Raw genomic sequence first — 21,828 nt, 5'->3', positions numbered from 1 at the left:
CCACTGTAACCAGTTGCTGCACTCTTCCTCCAAGGCTCTGAAGCTCCCCCTCCATCTAGGTTGATCTCCCTGCAGGTGAGGGGACTTCATAGTGTGGGGGAACCTTTCTTCCTTCACATCTCCCTCCCTAGGGTGCAGGTCCTGTCCCAATTCCTTTCTCCCTCTTTCTTCTTTTGTCCTACCTTGTTACATGAAAGGTTTTTTGCCTTTTGAAGTCTGAGGTCTTCTGCCAGCATTCAGTAGATGTTCAGTGTGAATCATGCCACTCGTAGATGTGCTTTTGCTGTATTATGGGAGGAGGTAAGGTCCACATCCTACTCCTCCATCATCGTGATTCCTCTCCTGTAACTGTTGACTTTTAAGGGTGTTGAGTTGAAATGGTAAAAGGGAAGTCCATCTTTCAGCCACTCCTGGAAGTCAAGGACAAAGACAGGAAGCACTGTCTTTGCCCTAACAAAAAATTAGGTTTATCTGAAAATGTTATTTGGAGAGTGTCAGCTTTTCCCCTCCCCTACAGCAAAGAGAACTTTTCCTTTTAGTGAAAGAAAAATGATTTGGGAATGGGATAAGAAAAATCAGGGTGTAAAGGGAGCTTAAGAAAGCCATCATTGTTGTATTGTTTGGAGGGATGTCTCATGCTTCTGTTGCATGGTTTTGTTATATAAAATGGAGAATTAAAACAATTCCAAATGGACATGTTGGTTATTATACTATGATTTTAAATTTGTTTGACTAGAGTAACGAATATACATTTATATCTACTTTATATTCATGCAGACAAGTTTACATATTCAAATGAGGGGCACATCAAAAACTGGCAAGTAAGTAAGTGGCAAAATAAGCACAGTGACTGGCGATACAGTGCTGAAAACAGCTGCTGCTAGGGAGAAAGAAATCCTTGATTGGCAAAGGTCAGGGTGCAACATGGGAGTGTGGGGGGTGTAGTGACAGAGAATAGAGAACTGCTACCTTTCTGTGCAAGGCTTACTTAATAAAATGATTTCATTCCTCAAATTTTATAACTGTATCTGAAAAAAAATCCAATTAAAAGGACTTCTTTACTTTGTATTCTTGCTCTTACAGATCCCTCGCTTTCTTCTTACTGTTTTAAAGCTTTTCTTAATATCAGAAGAAATAAAATGAAGCTAATTACCAAGGAACATTGAAAGCCTATTTTATACACACACACACACACACACACAATTTGCTTCTCACCAGGCACAAATCTATTATTGGCAAGACTTTTTGCTTTTAATCTTCATGTAAGTATAATCTGAGAGAGGAAAAACAAACCCCAAATTGTAAAATGTGCTATATTTATATATGTAAAAAATTTAAAATTAGTCTTAGAGATGGCACCTAGTAAGAGGAAGGCACATATGTGTAGCCCACTGAATATTTAAAACTCTCTTTCAGTGTTTGAAATGGTGCAATTCTGACTGTATAGGGAACAAAATATTTATGTGAAAGTTCAATCAGTTTGTAGTTGGCTGAATGTAATCACATATTTAACAAGATGCTGCTGTATTTAATTTTAAAAATTCGTTTTTAAAATTTAAAAAATTTTAATTTTAAAAACGAATCTATGTTCAGAGTATTAAGTTTGTAAGTTCTCCTTCAAAGAACAGAAGAGCCAGTGATTAATAAAGACAAGTGTTCAGATTTATTTGGAAATTCACAGTTTCTAATGGCACTACAGCTCCGTAGTTATATTATTAAAAGTCTTCTTTCCACAACCCTGGATGCTGCACACAGATGGTGTAACTTCCTGCTCTACCTCTGCTCTCATCTGGACCTCTTTTCAATGGGTTTCTATACAATCAGGCCCTCTTGCTCTGAATGGCTAATTGTACAGACTGGAAAAAAATGTAAATCATCTAAAACATATTGTTACCGTAAAGCAGCAACTTAAACAAACAAAAGAGGCTTTAAATAAGTCACATTACGAACAATACCCCCATAAGGTATTAGACAAGTTTAAAAGTTATTACTAAAAGTGCTCAATAACTTATAACTTAAATTTTACAACACAAAACAGTGAATTCTCTCCCTTTCAAAAAGAAACTTTCCACTTTTACTCCATTACTGTATAAACACATACTTAGAAATCATTTGATTCAAAGTCACTGCCAATTATTTTTAAAGAAAAGAGACAAAATGAATACAAACACATTGACAGCACACATGTATATCTGCACATTTGTAGCCAATACAAAGCAAACACCAAGGAGTAGTAATCCCTTTAGACTTGACCAATTAGACAAGGCTTGACAAACTCACTAGCTGGTTCTGTGCATATGTACATAGGCAGTGATTATGAGGCCTGGACTCACTGGACAAACTTTTAAATTTTCCTTTTTTAAGAGAAAACAACAATCTCAAAGTCAAGAGGATTAGTGCTTATTGTGAATGTTTAAAATGTACCATAGCTAAAGGAAACCCTTAAAAGTGGCTAAATGTGTTTAACACGTGAATTTATAGGAAAAAAAAATTATTTGCAAATACCAATCATTTGAAGAAAAAAAAATCACGTAGTTGTTTTTTCCTCTCACTGAATTAGTAACCAAAGGAAACTAGTGTGAATAAGTTAACTGAAAATAGCATTAAAAGTATCACCACTTACCTAGAAGAATAGACCTAAAAATTCCATCAAGTGTCTGTTTCAGGTGAGTTTGCTAAACAAAAGTCTACCTGGCCAAGTCTTTAGGATCTTTACACTGTCTTAACTGATTTTTACTGAACGCCAGGCGCAGATCACTTTAAAGCCTTGTAGTGTTTGCAGCTTCAAAAACTAACAAAGTTATAAAAGAAATCAAATGACAGAAAAAGTTCTTCCTCCTCTTCCAGTGGCATTATAAATAGACAAAAGGCACATAAATATGGGAAGGTGCAAGAAATAGGAACAAAGCTAAAGGAAGAGGTTTAGGCTTTCATTCCTATCCCACCCAAGGAACTGGGCTTCCAAATTACTTTTGTCCCAGTAATTAATTAATCTGTGAAAAAACATCTTTATAAAATGTCTACCATTGTCCTTGCAGTCTTGTAAAACTGCAGCTCATTAACCAAGATTGACATAATCCCACCTACTTTTTAAAAAGGCAGAAATCATAATTTCTGAATACTTTTCCCATTAATATGTTCTCCCTCCCCATACCCTTCAAATACCACAGACTGTTCTTCAAATAACAACAAGGAAAAGTCTCCACTATGAAAAGTTTGATTAATTTTAGATATGTCCCGAGACTGCTGTAACACCAAATGTTCCCACGGTGAGCTCTTTGTTTCCTTTGATTATGTCATGCAGGCTCGGCAGTGATCCTGACTTAGTCTGTATTAAAGTTTTTATCAATTTTCCTTGGTCTTGGACTTTAGATCGCCTTCGTTTCAAAGCCCTCTTCTCAGTTTTTGTCTTTTGAGACTGTCCATTGCACAGACTTGTGCAAGCTGAAATGCCACAAAAATAAGACTCTTCTGACTGTGATGAAGTTTCTGAGCTTCCTTCAGATGGAGGACCCTTATAAGAAGAGTGATAAACTTCTCCCATATTAGAAAAATCTCTCTGGTTTGTAAAAGGCTTTCTTCCTTTTATGTCTCCGTTGGCTACAGGGTGCAATGGATCAGCCGGCTTTATGGTCTCAATTTTTTCAGTTTTGTACTTGCAGCGTTTCTTCTTTAACACAAGTAAAAGAAAGGGTAGGAATTAGACCTATGACAGTACCTAATCAAACATTCAGAGAGCTGAGCTACTGGAGTAAAGTGCCACCTCCTGGTGGAAAGTGGAAGTACTATAAACAGCAAAACATACTGTTATGTTCTATACAGATACTGCCATAATTAGCTTTCCACTTTGTAATACTACTCAACCAAATTCTTCATTTATCTGTCACCTCTGAATATAGATTAGGTATCTGAATGCTTATTATGTGCTATATATTCTTCCAGTTGCTTTCATGTGTATCTTACTAACCCTAACCCTGAAAGGTGAGCATTTTGTCCTTGACTACCAAATGAGAAAACTAAGGTTCATAAGTTTGATTTCCTGTCCAAGTTACATGGCAGTAAGTGGCCAAGTTAGGACTGAATCCTAGGCTATTTGGTTTTAATGGTCAAGTTCTTCAGCCTAGAGACAAACGTTGTTTGCTTAGTTGCTAAGTTGTGTCTGACTCTTTTGTGACCTCATGGACTCCTCACTCCATGAGATTTTCCAGGCAAGAATACTGTAGTGGGTGGCCATTTCCTTCTCCAAGGGATCTTCCAGACCCAGGGATAGAACCTGAGTCTCCTGCATTGGCAGGCAGATTCTTTACCACTGAGCTACCTGGACCTCTAATGAGTACAACTTACTTTCAGAGGCAAAATGGGAAAAACCCGCACTTGTAACCAAAAAAGTCTAAGTATATTTTGATTTTTGCCACCTCTTTAATAGGTCATTTAAAGAAGATACAAATTCTGAGTTTCAGTTTTCTCACTTAAAAAATGGGGAAAGTATCATTTTCAGGTTGATATGAGGATTACAGGAATAGGTATACACACTGTCTGACATGCACTGATAATAAAGAATGAGTATCAACAAGTGGTCAGCAACTTTTTTCTGTAAAAGCCAGAGACTAAGTATTTTAGGCTTTTCAGGTCACATACTCTCTCTCCTATTCACTTTTATTTTATAACCCTTTAAAAATGGTTCCAGGATCATAATAAAACAGGCCATATATGGCCTATGGGCAACAGTTTGCAGACCCTGTAAACAAATCATTATCATAACTGAAAATAAACAGTAAGTTTAAGGACCAGTAAAGGTTACAGTAAAACTTTCACCTATTTCTTCATCTACATCCACATAACACACCAATACACTTGAAACAAAGCATTACCTTTTTTTCTGGAGAGAACTTGAGGGGTTCTACAATGTACAAATCACTTGGGTCTACTGTAAGAAAAAACAAAAAGGCAGATATAAAATGTAAAGTAGATTCTACTATGATTAAATACTATAACTATTATCCATTTATGATTATTTTCATAACAGAACCAATGAACTTATATTTGTAACAGGTTAAACATATATTTATGCATTTGAAATTAGTAAACCTAAAGCAACAAGGTAGAAGAGGGCACCATTCTTATCCTGGGCTTGACTGGTCATCATTGAATAACTTGAGTTTTTAACTAACAGCTGGCTCTCAACCAACACAGTAAGGATCCTTGTTTGGACCAGCTTTACCCTCTTGTTGTTTAGTCGCTAAATCGTGTCTGACTTTTTTGCCACCCCATGGACTACAGCTCACCAGGTTTCTCTGTCCATAGGATTTCCCAGGCAAGAATACTAGAGTGGATCTTCTATCTTGGGGATAGAATCAGTGTTTCCTGCATTTGTGGGCAGATTCTTTACCACTGAGCCACCTGGGAACCCTCTATCCTCTGAACTTGATAAGAAAAATAACATTACCAGGTAAGCTAATACCAAACTTACAGATCATATAAACATTTTTCTAAAAGACTAAACTCCACATTGTGTTGCAATTATGGGTTAATTATGTGCAACAAGCACATAGTATGAAAGTCAGTTCAAGGAACATACACACAAAAGGAAGTTTAACAAGTTTTTCCTAATTGTTTATTACTATGATTTACTGTGATCAAAACTATGATTTATTGTGATCAATACCAGAACACTCTGGTACGATAAGAAAATCAAAAATACTTAAGGTTCTAAGGTTTCATTACTTTAAGCACATTCAAGACAGCTTTACTGACAAGATAAATGTACATATAAAAGAGGGGCTATGAGATTTTAGTCCTATTCAACCCACTAAAAGTAAATGATTTATGGTTTGATGCAGGCGTTAAGTTTGTAAGTAACAAGTTCATAATAAACTTCATGTACCAGAAATTTACTAATAACATGATTCAATGAATTATTATTTTTCACATTATGTCTTAGAAACTTGTAGAGAAAGTCATCAAATATATAAAAATATCCAATGATTCCTTTAAATAGTCATTTCTACTAGATTACTAATCTCATTCAAATTGCTTTTTTTAAAAAAAAAAAAAAACACCATGTCTACTTCTAGGAATGACTGCTAATGGTTTTCAGATCGAATTTTCCACTAAAAGCAATGTTTTTTGTAAGTCACCAACAGCACTTCCCACTCCAGTACTCTTGCCTGGAAAATCCCATGGACGGAGGAGCCTGGTGGGCTGCAGTCCATGTGGTTGCGAAGAGTCGGACACGACTGAGCGACTTCACTCTCACTTTTCACTTTCATGCATTGGAGAAGGAAATGGCAACCCACTCCAGTGTTCTTGCCTGGAGAATCCCAGGGACGGGGAGCCTGGTAGGCTGCCGTCTATGGGGTAGCACAGAGCTGGACACGACTGAAGCAACTTAGCAGCAGCATCAACAGCACTTACTTAGGCTGTCAAGACTAAGTAAGTAAGTAATCCCAGGCCACAACTGAAGGAAAAGCAGGAATCCAGGCCCGTCAAGTGAAATTCAAGTCATTTTTTCCCAGAGACCTTGCCACCACTGTCTGGCAACATGGAATCATACTGCATATTCCTAGCCAGGGAGACATCAACAACCGAAGTACAGTTTCTACTGAATGCACGTTGTTTTCACACAATCATAAAGTTGAAAAATCAAGTCAAATCATCATAAATTAGAGATGACCTGTACATTATACTCCTCTTTCAACAGAAAATTACAAGGCATTTTAAAAAGGGTAAACATAGTTTGAAAAGACTAAACAAGCATCAGAACCAGAGTTAGATGTGACAGAAATGTTGACATTATTATTAGATCAGGAATTTTTTTAAAAAATACATTAAGGATGTAAATTGAAAAAAATCAGACAACATGCAAGAAGAGATGGATAATATAAGCAGAAAAATTCTAAAAAGGAGTTTAAAAAATGCTAGATAGAGATCAAACACAGGAACAAAAATGAAGAATGCCTCTGGGTTCATTAATAGACTGAGTAAAGAACCACTAAACTTGAGAATATGATGATAGAAATTTCCAAATCTAAAATACAAAGAGAAACAAGACTTAAAAAAAAAAAAAATTGAACAGACTATCCAAAAACCATGGGATGACTCCAAAAGGTGTAACGTACAAGTAATGAGAACACAGGAGGATAAGGAAGGGAGAAAGGAATAGATGCAATATTTTAAGTAATAATGACAGAATCTTCTCAAATTGACATCAGACAGTAACCACAGCTCCAGGAAACTTAGAATAACAAGCAGGACAAAAGCCCAAAATACTACAACGAGGCCTATCATATACAAATTTCAAAAAATCAAAGATATAAGCTAAAATTGAGGACCTAAAATTGCCAACAGACCTGTTACAAGTAATGTTAAAAAGCAGTTCTTTAGAAAGGAGGAAAATAAGGTAGGTTAGAAACCCAGTTTTGCATAAAGTAAGAGCATCAGAGAAGGAATAAAGGAAGGGAAGATAAAAACTTTCACTTTTCTTATTCTTAATCCATAACATAACAATTTGTTCAAAATAATAATAGCAACAAAGTACTTGAGTATGCTTATGTAAATAGACAAGATTAGGTAAAAATAAAAAGAATGACAGCACTGATACAAGGGATGGAAGGGAGGAATTAGAAATATTTTGTTGTTATAAAATATATGTACTACCTCTAGAGTAATATAGTGTTATTTGAAAGTGGACTTGTATTAGTTGTAAATGTATACTGTAAACTCTGGGACCCTAAAAAAAAAAGTCATAATTTTTTAACATATGCTATGAAAGGAAAAAAATGAAAACATATAATTTGCTCAGTTAAAACCACAAAAGGCAGAAAAAATGTGGAAGATAGTAACAGGAATAAAGAATGAGGGCAACAAATAGAAAATAGTAACAAATATAGCAAATACAGTTGGATAAATATCAAATCACTTTAAACTTAAAGGCCTAAATACACCAATTTATAAGACTGTAAAAGTGGATCAAACAACAAGATTCAACCATATGTTGCTCATAAGAAGTCCACTTTAAATATAAAGATACATAGAGATTAAAGACACAGGGATGAAGAAAGATATACCATGCTAACACAAATCAAAAGAAAGCAGGAATGGCATATTAATTTCAGAGAGAGTAAACTTCAGAGCAAGGAAATTTATTCAGGATAAAGAGGGTATTTCATGATGATAAAGGGGTCCATTATCCAAAAAGCATAACAATCTTTACTCTGTATGCATCTCACAGAATGGCAGAATACATGAGGCAAAAACTGGTAGAACTACAAGAAGAAACAGATGAACCTACTATTACAGCTGGGGACTTTAACACTCCTCTATCCGAAGATCCAGCAAGCAGAGAATCAAAGAATATGGCAAATGTCAATAGCACCAAAATCCACTGCGTTTCTACATACCAGCAATAAACACAAACACACACAAAACGCAATTTTCAACAACATCGAAAAATATTCTAGAAATAAAACTTTCAAAAGTTTGGCTTTTTGGAGTACACAGAGATGCTACGTTCTTCCCAAATTGATACATAGAATCAATGTAATCAACCAAAAGCCTAATAATTTTTCAATGAAACACTTAATAAATGATTCTAAATTAACATGGAAACAAAGACCCAATAATGGCCGAGCAACCTAAAACAACTGAATTTCATACAAATTTTACAATGGATTTCCTACCTAAAACCACATACAAAAAATCAATTTCAGGTATCTTAGAAATCTAAAAATAAAAACCAAACACTAGAACTATAAGAGAATATCATCCATAAACAGTAAAAAAAAAAAAAAAAAAAAATCTGTTTAAACAACACAGAAGAAGCAATAACCACACCGGGAAAAAAAAAATCCCAGAAGTTTGATTACATTAAAATTAAAAGCTTCTTTTTCTTATTTAAAAAGACTCCATGTAAAAGAAAAGAAAATAAATAGCCTCAAGAGTGAAATAAGATTATCTGCAACATTAACGAACTAACAATTAGGATACAAATTTTAAAAATAACTATAAGCCAACAGGAAAGAGGTAAACAACCAAATAAAAGAACAGGCAAAAATTTCAATGTCCAAGAAAGTCAAATGATTAAAAGGCCTAAGTAAGCATGCTCAACTTCACTAGTAATCAGGTAAATGCAAATTATAACTAAAATAAGGTTAACAAACACTTTAAAACTTGACAATTCTGACTGTGCGCTGGCCAAAGTGTAGACAATGGAAATTCTCATGGTACTGGTGGAAGGATAAACTGATATGACCACTTTGGAAAAGTATGCCATTATCTTGTAACTTATAGATTAGCATACTCTACAACCCAGCAATTTTACATCTAGGTAATATTCCTAGAGGGGGCTTCCCAGGTGGCTCGGCAGTAAAGAATACGCCTGCCAAGCAGGCAGCTTCAACTCCTGGGGCAGAAAGATTCCATCCCCCACTCCTTCCACCCCAGATGGAAATGGTAACCCACTCCAGTACTCTTGTCTGGGGAGTCCCATGGACAGAGGAGACTGGTAGGCTTGCAAAAATCCATGGACTTGCAAAAGTATAGGAAATGACTTAGCAACACAACAACAAAAATATTCCTAGAGAAACTTAGGCAACTCTCTGCCTATATACAAACAAAGGGAATGTTTACACCAGCATTATCTGTAATAACCCCAAACTGTAAATAACACTGCAGAATGGATAACTACATTGTAATTTAGTCAGTTACTGAAATACTATACAATATTGAAAATGAAGTACAATTATGTATACGAACCTTACAAATAGAATGTTGAAGGAAAGAAGGCAAAAGGAGTATATATAGTATAATTTCATTTATCAAAAGCTCAAAACCAGGCAAAAATCCAATTGTATTGCTGAGAAACACAAACACTGATGGTAAAACTTATGAAAATGAAGATGACAACTAATTCAAAAATCAAGATAGTTACCTCTACAAAAAGCAATACCAAAAGTGCTGGTCTTGCTCTATTTCTTGATCTGGGTGTTAGTTACACAGGTGTTCACTTTATAATTACTCTGCATGTTGTACATTTCAGTTTTATGCACTTTTTGGTATTTCACAACAAAAATGTATTACAAAAATCAAAATAGTTTAGGTCTACTTGGATGGTCAACAGAAGTGAGAGATGCAAATCTAAGTATAATCTATAAAACACTGATGAAAAAAATTAAAGAAGGTACAAACTGAGCAGTATCTCATGTTCATGACTGGAAGATTTCATATTGTCAAGATGTCCATATACTACCAAAACGACCTACAGATTAAGTATAAGCCCTATCAAAATTCCAATAGCATTCTTTTTTTTAATGAAATGCATCCTAAAATTCATATCAAATCCCAAGTACCTTAAATAGGCAAAGCAATTGTGAAAAAGAAAAATAAAATTATAGGACTCACACTGCCTGATTTCAAACACAGTAATCAAAACAGTACTGGTATAAAGACAGACATACAGAACAACAGGGGGAAAAAAAACAGTCCAGAAATAAACCCTCACACAAATGGTCAAATAACTTTCAACAAGGGTGCCAAGACCATTCAGTGGGGAATGAACAGTCTCTTCAATGAACACTGCTAGAAAGCTGGATATCTACATGCGAAAGAATGAAGTTGAACCCTTATCCTACATCATATACAAAAATTAACTTAAAATAGATGTGGTCCTCTTTGTTTTTGCTTTTGCTGCTTGTACTTTAAATGTCACATCCAAGCCGTGTTACAAAGTTTCTTTTTCCAAAAAGTTATAAAAACTTTATAACACTGGCCTTGGCAATGATTTCTTGGATGTACTAGTTAAAGTACAAGCAACAAAAGCAAAAAGAGACAAAGAGGACTACATCAAACTTAAAAAGATTTTGTCCATCATAGGACAAAATCATCAGAGTGAAAATGCAACCTACAGAATGGGAGAATGTATCTGTGAATCATATACTTGATGCAGGATTAATATCCAGAATATACAGAACTCCTACAATTAAGCAAAAAATAACCTGGTTTTAAAATGAGCAAAGGACTTGAATAGACATTTCTTCAAAGATGATTTACAAATGGCCAACAAACATATGAAAAGATGATCAACATCACTAATCATGAGAGAAACACAAATCAAAAGCAAAATGAGGTATCACCACACACCCATCAGGATGGCTACTATCAAAACAGAAAACAAGTATTGGTGAGGATGTGGAGAAATCTGGAACCACTATGCACTGTTGGTGGAACTGTAAAATGATGCAAGCACTATGGAAAACACTGTAAAGGTTCTTCACAAAATAGAACTACCATATGATTCAGCAATCGCGCTTGAGTACACAGCTGACCCTCTAATAACATGGGTTTGAAGTCTACTTATACATGGATATGTGAGTCTATTTATATGTGGATTTTTTTTCAACAGTAAATACTACAGAACTACATAATATGTAGTTGGCTGACTCCATGGATGCAGAACCTCAAAAATGGAGGAACCACGGATATGGAGGGCTAACAATAAATTATACACGTATTTTCAACTGTACAGATTCGGTGGCCTTAACTCCAGCACTGTTCAAGGGTCAACTACATATCCAGAACTGAAAGCAAGGACTTAAAGACGTATTTGCACACTCATGTTCACAACAGCATTATTTCACGATAGCCAAGAGGCAGAAGCAACCCAAGTGCCCATCAACAGATAAATAAACAAAGTATAGTATCTATCTGTACAACATAATATTATTCAGTCTTTAAACAGAAATCCTGTCACATGTTACAACATGGATGAAACTTGAGGACATTATGCTAAGTGAAATAAGCCAGTCAGAGAAAGATGAATAATACATGATTTCACTTATATAAGGTATCTGAAATATTCAAATTCACAAGAACAGAAAACACATTGATGGTGACCAGGGGCTGGGAGGAAGGGGAAAAAAGGTAGTTGTTTAATAAATACAGTGTTCCAGATTTACAAAATGAAACACTTCTGGAGACCTGTTTCACATCATTGTGAACATACTAAACATTACTGAAGTATATATATAACAATTAAATTTCTAAGAGAAACTTAAATTTCAAGTTGGTAAATTTTATGTTGTATGTTTTTTTACTACAATAAGAAAACAAAATAAGAAATGGGCCCTTCTCATAGAGTTTGGAATTAAAAATAAGGCAAGTACAAAGATGGCTAAAATCAAAGTAGACAATAGTAAATTTCATAAGAAGATATTTAATTCAAATTAGGAGAAGAAATAAATGAATTAATGAATAGCAGAATCAGAATTAGTTTCTTGACTATTGTACTCAACTTTTTAAATTATAAAGATGAACCAAGATGATACAGTTGTTTAAAATACAAGTAATACTACTATCAGGTACAAAAGGCTATATTCTACCTGGCCTTGAAGAGTTACATAAAAAGAAAAGAAACAGTCAGGCTTTCAACTAATTTAGAATGGGACTAGAAATGCTGAGAAGGAAAAATACCTCAACATATTGGTATTTCATAATCACACGAATACAGCTAAAAGATCAACAATACTAAATGTTAAATCTTAATATGGATGTAGAACAAATGGAACTCTAAAAAACAGCTGAATGTTCACACAACATTCTTGGCAGACTGTGTGGTGGTATTTACTAAAGTGGATCTTATGATCTGGATCTTATGATCCAGCAATTCCATTTCTGCTATATACCCAACAGATGTGTGTATGCAAGAAAATAATCCAATGGAAACGAATAATGAATAGTATGTTTGCATAAGGCAACACTAACTACAACTATACTCAACGACATGGTGAATCTCACAATATCAAAATAAGCAGTGACTCTACTGAGAGGAAATGGGTAATGACTAAGGAGCACAAGGAAGTTTCTGGGGTGCTAGATAATGCTGTACTTCTTAATCTGGGTGATGCTCACATAGTTATGTATGGTTTGTGAAAATCCACCAAACTTTATAAATGATTAAGTATAAAATCCTGTACAAATTATACTTCATTAAAAAAATTCAATTATAAAAAGACGTATCAGCCAAAAGAAAAAAAAGAAAAGAGCAGGAAGTAGGAAGAAATTTACTATTTTTAAGTAAACATACATGTTTACGGATTCAGTCCGTAAAGTTTCATGGTAACAGTAAACCAGAGCAGCACAGGAATGATTGCCTGAATGATTTAATCAATTGAAACACACTGCTCAGTTACTAAATCCTAAAGAAAGAGAATCCAATGATTATTAAAAAAGCATTAGCTGAAATATACGATTAATTATTTTAATATTGCTATGAAGATATGTCTCAGTAAGCACTAATTACAGTACTAATATTAAAAAGTCATGTTGATATATGGCAAAAACCAATACAATATTGTAAAGTTAAAAAATAAAATTTAAAAAAAAGTACTGATATATGAAAGCCACTCAGTACACATTCATTCGTTTATTAAATTTAAGTATTCATCAAGTGTTAGACTATGGAATACTATTATAGACCTTGGACTGTAAAAAAGAAAAAGATTTATTTTTCATAAAGTGCCTCACAGTCCTAGAGACAAAAGGAGTCCTACCTGTGTAGGAAGAGGAAGCAGATAAGCACAGGATACTATGGGAGCACATTCAGGTTTTCCATATCTGCTGAACTTTCTCAAACACCCCTTTCTAAAAAGAAATACTTCTAAACAGGAGCATGTGCAAACAGGCTATCAATGGCTAATTAATGGCTAATTAAACTAAGCCCCCCGTCCCGCCCCACCCTCTGGACTTTTAGGAACAAAGGTAAAGTGTGGAAATGGTAGTGGCTTCGACACAGCACAAAGGCCACTCACACCCACTGTTTGGTTGCAGACGGTCTCCAACACAACATTGACATTATACTTGTTCTAGAAGGAAGCTAGATTCACTTTTCTGTATACATGTTACATATGCACAAAAATCTACCTTCTTTCCCCGTTAACTGTAGAGACTTGGATCTGATGAGTGGAAATGAAGTTCTCCTTTTCAAACTCATATCATCATAGGAAGAAAAACACCTAACATTAAGAAAAATCAACATTGGGAATGATGAGTAAAATACATATAATTTACTCTGTATTTGGGGTTAGGTGAATGCTAGAAAACTGTACATGCCATATAGGACTTATCTCTAAGGTAACACTCCAGTTATAGATACCACATGTAAAAAAAAATTCACCAATTCTTCTCTAAAAGGTGCTGTATTAAAATACCTATTCTCCTCCTCCCCCTTTGAATTCCACATTGAAGTATCTTTCACAACCACTACATGGGTTTTTTACGTACTTAGTGTTTTCTCTATCAGAGTCTACAGAACCTTCCAGGCACAGGACCTTCTCACTAGTTCCAAGTTTTTAACATTTTGGTTTCAAGATAATCATATGGGGAGAGAAATTATCTCAGTATCTTTCACTTGCTCAAGTTTCTCAAATAAGAGGAAAATTGTGAAATAATGCTGACTTACCTTTTAGGGCTTGGATACTGATTACTTTTAGGAAGTTTTGAAATATAATCTCCATCAAATTGGGAAGTGTTTCGACAACGCTGCATACAAAGCATCAGTCCCAAGACAACACAGAGAACCAAAGATATGACAAGATAGCTCTGTCGATCTGAAACCTGAGATGAGAAGAGAGCTTAATAACAGTTTGAAAATCATATTAGGAAAAAACACTGAAATCTAAAGTTCAAAGGACAAACCATTTTAAACATTTTTTTCAAAGTTCTTCAAAATCATAAATGCAGGCCAAGTCCTTTGCAAATGTACTACAAAGGCAACATTCTCCTTTTTCTTCTTTCCCCCTCTCAATCTTTAAAAATTTTCAAACCCATGGAAAAGTTTAAAAAATAGTACGATGGACATATGTATGCCTTTCACCTATGTTCTCCAATCTTACATTCTGCCACATACATTTCATTTTTTATCATTTGTACTATCCTTTTGAGTGAGGAAAAAAAAATGCTCCTACCTGTCTTTCTCATACAAAACTAAACCACCCATTACCCAGTGATTTAAGCCTAAGGATCACCCTTAATTCCTTATGACCTACATCCAAATTCCCAACAAGCTTGTCCTTCTATCTCTTAACTATATCCTGAGTTTAGCAACTCCACACTATTCCCCACTCCTAAAATCCTAAACCAAGCCAACATCACCTCATTCAGGCTATTTCAATCACTTCCTTAATTGGTCTCCTCCCTACTTGCGCTCTAGATGGTCTCGAAGAAGCAATTTTCCACAGAGCAAGTAGAGAGCTCAAAGTGCTGTCGATGAAATGATCCATGTTACTTCTTTACTTAATACTTTCCAATGACTTGCAATTATGAGAATAAAACTCAAACTCTAAACTGCCTACAAAGGGCTACATGATCAGGTCTCTGCCGATTTCCTGAACTCATTTCTTACCCTCACCTCTCACATTCACTCTGTTCCAGCTACACCAGCTTTGTTTTTTGTTTTTGTGAATTAAGACCTTTGTTGCAAAATTAATTATCAAGCAAAACATAAGAAACTATGCACTTGGCTTCATGGGCCAAGTGCATAAACCCACAGGAATGCCAGGCCACAGTGCAAACTACAGAATCCGGGGATGAGGTAGGTCTCCATGAACAGACGTGGAATGATGTCTGTTATGTATTGCACACCAGCCTTCTTTCCGACCCCAAGCACATTGCACTGTTTTTAATCACAGGCCCTTTGTCCTACTTCTGCTACTAACAGGCCTGTTCTGACCCCAAGCTCTGTGTGGATGCTAACTTCTCTTGAGCACTCAGTTCTAACGCCACTTCCTCAGGTAAGCCTTCCAACACCACCTGAGCCAAAGCAGCAACACTTAGAGCACCACCAGTCCACACATAAACGTGTCATTCTCTACCAGGGGCTACTGACTGCTGTATGCCTAAACCAAGGACTGGATAGTTCATGCCTGACACACATTTGTGTTGCAATAAATGCTTCTTAAATCAATGAAAAGTTTGTTTCATTAAGCAGCTTAATGGGGCTTCCAGGTGGCTCAGTGGTAAATAAAAGAATCCACCTGCCAATGCAGGAAACGCAAGAGACACGGGTTCAATCTCTGGGTTGGGAAGATCCCCTGGAGGAGGATACGGCAACTCACTCCAGTCCAGTCTAGAAAATCCCATGGACAGAGGAGCCGGGTGGGCTCTAGTTCATGGAGTCACAGAGTTGGACACAACTGAGCAGCAGCAAGCAACTTAATAATAAGCTTTTCTGAACTGAAAATGAAGTATATACTGCAACTACCAATGGTTTTCAAAAGGCCTAATAGAACTGCTTTATAACTGTATTGTAGCTAAGGCCTAAGCTATGAAAGCCATGTTTTCCAAAGCATTATGATAATTAATGTATTTCCATAACTTTAAACCACCACATTCTGGTGTTCTGTAAAAGCTCTCTAGAAATGACAATCTTCTTGGATTAAAGTTCTTAGATATGAAGCCAATCTTTATGACACTGTTTCCTACAGTACCATCAGTAACAATTACCTCATGTTTTAATTCTGCTACTGTTGTTGATAAATTTGAAACAAGCTGTGTCATGTTGGTCAGCTGTGCTTGCAGCAATTGGATGGCTTCAGTTTGCCGCTGATCCTATAATAAAGGAAGAAATAAATATTTTCCTTTGTGTTTCATGTACACATTATCTACATTATAAATTCAAATAAAATAATCTAGAAAAACTGTTAAATTCCTCAAGGCGGAGTGACATATTAATAGGTAGCTCTTAATGAATGAATATTATAAATCTGGACCAGAAATTAAAAAAAAAAAATCTAAAACCCTTAAGAATCTAATTAAGACTTCAACCTTTCTCCCCGACCTGAGCAAACAAAAACACCTTTTGCCATTCACTGCTACCATGTAGAATACTGCCTAGCAAACTCTAATAAACTACTTCTCAAGTTAATGTGGACTCTGTATGTGTAAAACAGTATATAACCAGCTATCTGCAAAATTGTCATTTTGTCAAGTGTGATTTTTCTAAACCAAAGCAGTCAATACAAAGACACACTGAAAAATTTTTGAAGAATGTTTCTGGATACAAAGCAGGCTCATACCAAGAAGGTCTTAAAAGTTCTATTTCAGAGCATGATAGGGTGAAACTTAGGAAGTCACACAGTCAAAAAACGACAATGGATCATCTAATCAAAGCTAGGTTATCACCAGTGAAAAGAAAATCATCAAGAACACCCATCTATCAGAATTTTAGAAACTTATAATGAGCAAACATATATTTATTTAAAATATCACTTACATGCATATTTTAGAAGCTTATGCAATATGCTCATGGTCATGAACCTACACTAAGCAGACTGTACTGAAAATGTGTACTTACTAGTAAATTTTGGAAGAAGGAAAAGAAGGCAGCAGGAAGTCAAGAAAATCTAGCACTTTAATTTAGGATCTTATGTGAAATATCTACATAGCCATTTATGATTCTAAAGTTAAATATTTCAACTTTACATTTAAATAAGTTTTAAGTCTGGACTATGTATGGGGGTGGGTGGGGGTGGAGAGTAGGTGGATGTATAAAACTGTAACAAGAAGTTTCACTTACTTCCCTCACTGTGATCCACTGTAGTACTTTCTATCCTATTTCATCTTTTTAAAATGCTGAATGTGAGTCATTAAACTGTTTCTTTTGACTCACATTTGACAAACACTGATAAACTGCAGACAGTTTTAAAGGATAAATTATTAAATTTATGATATTGGTTAACACTTCTAATCAAGATTTATTTCCAATAGTGCTAATGGTACACAAGATTATTTTAAAAGTACTTAAAGAATCTTTCATAAAACATAGACTTACATAGAAAACAAACAGAAAATATAGAGGGAAATATTAAAATTAATAAAGAACTAAATAAATACTGTGTTCATGGGACAGAGGACTTAAGACTATTTAAAACATCAACTCTCCAAATTGATCTATAAATTCAACATAATCCCAATCAATACCCAAACAGGTTTTTGTTTCTGGTAGCAAATTCTAAAATCTATGTTAGTCAAATCCAGATTAGCCAAAACAATTTTGGAAAGGAAATGCAAAGTTGGAGGATTCACACTATCTGGTTTCAAGAGTTCCTATATACCTAGCCATCACAACAGTGTAGTATAAACAAAAAGACAAGTAGATGAACAAAACAGAAGAGAAGCCCAGAAACACAGCCACATGTATATGGCAAATTGACTTAAAATAAGTGCAAAGAAAATTCAGTGGAGAAAAGATAGTCTTTTCAACAAATGATGCTGGAAGAAAGGAATATTCACGTTTCTCAATCCCCTAGTCCTCACAAAAAAGCACTTTGATCCATACTTTATAACACTGTAACACATAGAATTTAAAATAGATCATAAACCAAATGTAAAACTAAAACTATAGAAATTTTAAAAGAAAACATAAGCAAACAATCTTTGTGACTTTGGGTTAGGCAAAGTTTCTGCAGAGCAAAGAGAAAACAGGTAAACAGGGCTTGAACAAATTCTGCTCTTTAAAAGAATGAGAAAACAAGTAATGGATTGGGAGAAAATATTTGCAAAGCCTGTCTCTGATAAAGAACTTGTACTTAGAATATGCAAATAACTTTCAAATCTCAACTGAAAAAAAAAAGTAGGTTGGAAGAATTTTACTTGGAACCACAATTATGTGTCACAAATTCAGAGTAAGATGCAACTCTGCAACTTGAGACTTCTTTACCTCATTTCATCATCCTTTAGTCCCAAATAGCCTTTATAAAAGTATAAAATTTCTTCATCATGGTAACAAACCATAAAAACAATTATTCATGAACATCACATTTAATGGTGAAATACAGAAATCAATCCCTTAAAATCAACAAGACAGGGAAATGGCTACTATCACCAGTCCTATTGTATCACTGTATAGCTCTAAGTAAGAGATAAGAGAAAAGAAGAAGAAAAAAATACAAGGATTAAAATGAACTAGAGCTGTTCTTACTTACAAACAAAAAAACTGTCTATATAGAAACCCACAAATTATTTTAGAGTTTAACAAAATTTCAAAAAAGACCACTACTCTTCTACCCACATATATATACATACAAATCTTGAAATGTAACATGAATAATGCTCAAGAAAATTTTCTCTTGGGTATATACTGATACTAAGGGCTAGAAATAGAAAGCACTGTATTACAGAGTAATCATCAACTATCAGGGAAAAAGTGAACGAACATTACTGATCCTTCTAACCAGACAGGGCCTATAAAATTCAATGGAACTTTATGTAAAAAGTAAGACATGAAGATGACCAACCTGCTCCTCTGCTATTCTTGAAGTATTCTGAAGTTTCACTATTGTTTTATTGAAAGCCTTTTGCATTTCTTCCATTTGTTTTCGGTACCTATGGAGTAACAATTGATTTAAATTGGTTTTAATTTCTTATTTACTAATTTATTTTTGGAAATATACTTCTGATTTCAACATACGAGATAAAGCCATATTTCCGAAAATGACTCTTATTGAGGTCTGTGCAATAAAGGAAAACTTATAAAGGTAAAATAAAGAGGTCCCTTGAGGTATTTGCTACCTCAACAGCAATTCTATGCTCCTTGTTGCTATAGAAGATTTACGGTCAAATACATAGTCAATTTATAACAAAAGATCTATGAATACACAATGGGGAAAGGACAGTCACTTCAATAAATGGTGCTAGGAAAACCAAACACCCACAAGCAACAGAAACTGGACCCCTATCTTACACCATACACAAAAAACTCAAAATGTATATAAGACTTAAATGTAAAAACTGAAACAACAGAACTCCTAGAAGAAAACATAGGCAGTAAGTTCCTTGAATTCAGTCAGAAATGTTTTTTGGATTTAACACCAAAAACAAAAACAGGTTGAACTATATCAAACTGAAAAGCTACACAGAAAAAGAAACCATCAACAAAATGAAAAGGCTACCTACCAAATGGGAGAAAATATATGCAAGCCATTAATTAATCTTATAAGGGGTTAATACCCAGTATATTGAGTACATCCAGAATTCATACAACTCAACAGCAAAAAACAAACCATTTAAAAATTGGCAGAGAATTTGAATATTTTCCCAAAGAAAACAAATAGATGGAAGAAGATGAAATGATACTCAACATCATAAGGGACATGCAAATCAAAATTACAATGAAGTTATCACCCCCCACCCCATCTATTAAAATAGCTATTATCAAAAAGACAAAAAAATAACATGTTCGAGAGGATGTACAAAAACAAGAACCCTTGTACAGTTGGTAGGAATGTAAACTGGTGTAGACACTACAGGAAGCAGTATGGTAGTATCTCAAAAAATTTAAAGCAGAACTACCATATGACTTAGCCATTCCACTTTAGAGCATTTATCTGAAGGAAACAAAAAACACTATCCTGCAAAGATACCTGCATCCCATATTCACTGCAGCATTATGTACAATAGCTGAGAAGTGGAAGCAAACTAATCAACAAAAGAATGGATAAAGAAATGTGGTGTGTGTATACCATGGAATATTATGCAACCATAAAAAAGAAGGAAGTTTTGCCATTTGTGACAACATGGATGGACCTTGAGGGCCTATGCTATGAGAAACATGCCAGAGATGGACAAATATCACATGATCTCAATTACATGTGGAATTAAAAACAAAAATCTTAAACTCATAGATACAGAGAACAGACTGGTGATTGTCAATTGCAGGGGGAATAGGTGGGCAAAGGGTACAACTTAAAATGATGAAGTAATAAGACTATATGAAAAAGCAAAAAGATAGGACACTGAAAAGATGAACTCCCCAGGTAGGTAGGTACCCAACATGCTATTGGAGATCAATGGAGAAATAACTCCAGAAAGAATGAAGGGACGGAGCCAAAGCAAAAACAACACCCAGTTGTGGATATGACTGGTGACAGAAGCAAGGTCCGATGCTGTAAAGAGCAATATTGCATAGGAACCTGGAATGTCAGGTCCATGAATCACGGCAAATTGGAAGTGGTCAAACAGGAGATGGCAAGAATGAATGTCGACATTCTAGGAATCAGCAAACTAAGATGGACTGGAATGGGTGAATTTAACTCAGATGACCATTATTATCTACTACCGTGGGCAGGAATCCCTTAGAAGAAATGAAGTAGCCATCATGGTCAACAAGAGAGTCCAAAATGCAGACTTGTATGCAATCTCAAAAATGACAGAATGATCTCTGTTCATTTCCAAGGCAAACCATTCACTATCACGGTGATCCTCCAAATCTATGCCTGAACCAGTAAGGCTGAAGAAGCTGAAGTTGAATGGTTCTATGAAGACCTACAAGACCTTCTAGAACTAACATTCAAAAAGATGTCCTTTTCATTATAGGGGACTGGAATACAAAAGTAGAAAGTGAAGAAATATCTGGAGTTAACAGGCAAATTTGGCCTTGGAGTACAGAATGAAGCAGGGCAAAGGCTAATGCAGTTTTGCCAAGAGAATGCACTGGTCATAGCAAACACCCTCTTCCAACAACACAAGAGAAGACTCTACACATGAACATCACCAGAGGGCCAACACCGAAATCAGATATATTATATTCTTTGCAGCCAAAGATGCAGAAACTCTACAGTCAGCAAAAACAAGACCAGGAGCTGACTGTGGCTCAGATCAGGAACTCCTTATTGCCAATTTCAGACTTAAATTGAAGAAAGTGGGGAAAACCACTAGATCATTCAGGTATGACCTAAATCAAATCCCTAACGATTATACAGTGGAAGTGAGAAATAGATTTAAGGGACTAGATCTGATAGACTGCCTGATGAACTATGGACAAAGTTCGTGACATTGTAC

The 21,828-nt window shown here is 35.1% G+C and overlaps 1 protein-coding gene across 7 annotated transcripts in view; it reads right to left on the bottom strand.

Annotated features, from left to right (window-relative positions):
* Positions 1-1,640: 1,640 nt before the first annotated feature.
* Positions 1,641-21,828, bottom strand: part of SUCO (SUN domain containing ossification factor) — an 89,371-nt gene continuing 69,183 nt past the window's right edge. For 4 of the 7 annotated variants that reach the window (XM_061382645.1, XM_061382649.1, XM_061382648.1 and 1 more), the window contains 6 exons: positions 19,287-19,374; positions 16,495-16,599; positions 14,453-14,607; positions 13,915-14,006; positions 4,872-4,927; positions 1,641-3,670 (listed from right to left, as the gene is read on the bottom strand). In XM_061382645.1, coding sequence (XP_061238629.1) covers positions 3,227-3,670; positions 4,872-4,927; positions 13,915-14,006; positions 14,453-14,607; positions 16,495-16,599; positions 19,287-19,374 — 940 coding nt within the window. In that variant the 3' untranslated portion in view covers positions 1,641-3,226. Of the gene's footprint in view, positions 3,671-4,871; positions 4,928-13,544; positions 13,636-13,914; positions 14,007-14,452; positions 14,608-16,494; positions 16,600-19,286; positions 19,375-21,828 lie in introns of those variants that run through there. The other 3 variants (XM_061382646.1, XM_061382651.1, XR_009729925.1) reach the window with 2 other exon arrangements.

The sequence above is a fragment of the Bos javanicus genome, chromosome 16 (genome assembly GCF_032452875.1).
Source record: "Bos javanicus breed banteng chromosome 16, ARS-OSU_banteng_1.0, whole genome shotgun sequence".
Taxonomy (NCBI): domain Eukaryota; kingdom Metazoa; phylum Chordata; class Mammalia; order Artiodactyla; family Bovidae; genus Bos; species Bos javanicus.
The sequence above is the reverse complement of the archived record's forward strand: the minus strand, read 5'-3'. Positions and strand labels throughout refer to the sequence as shown.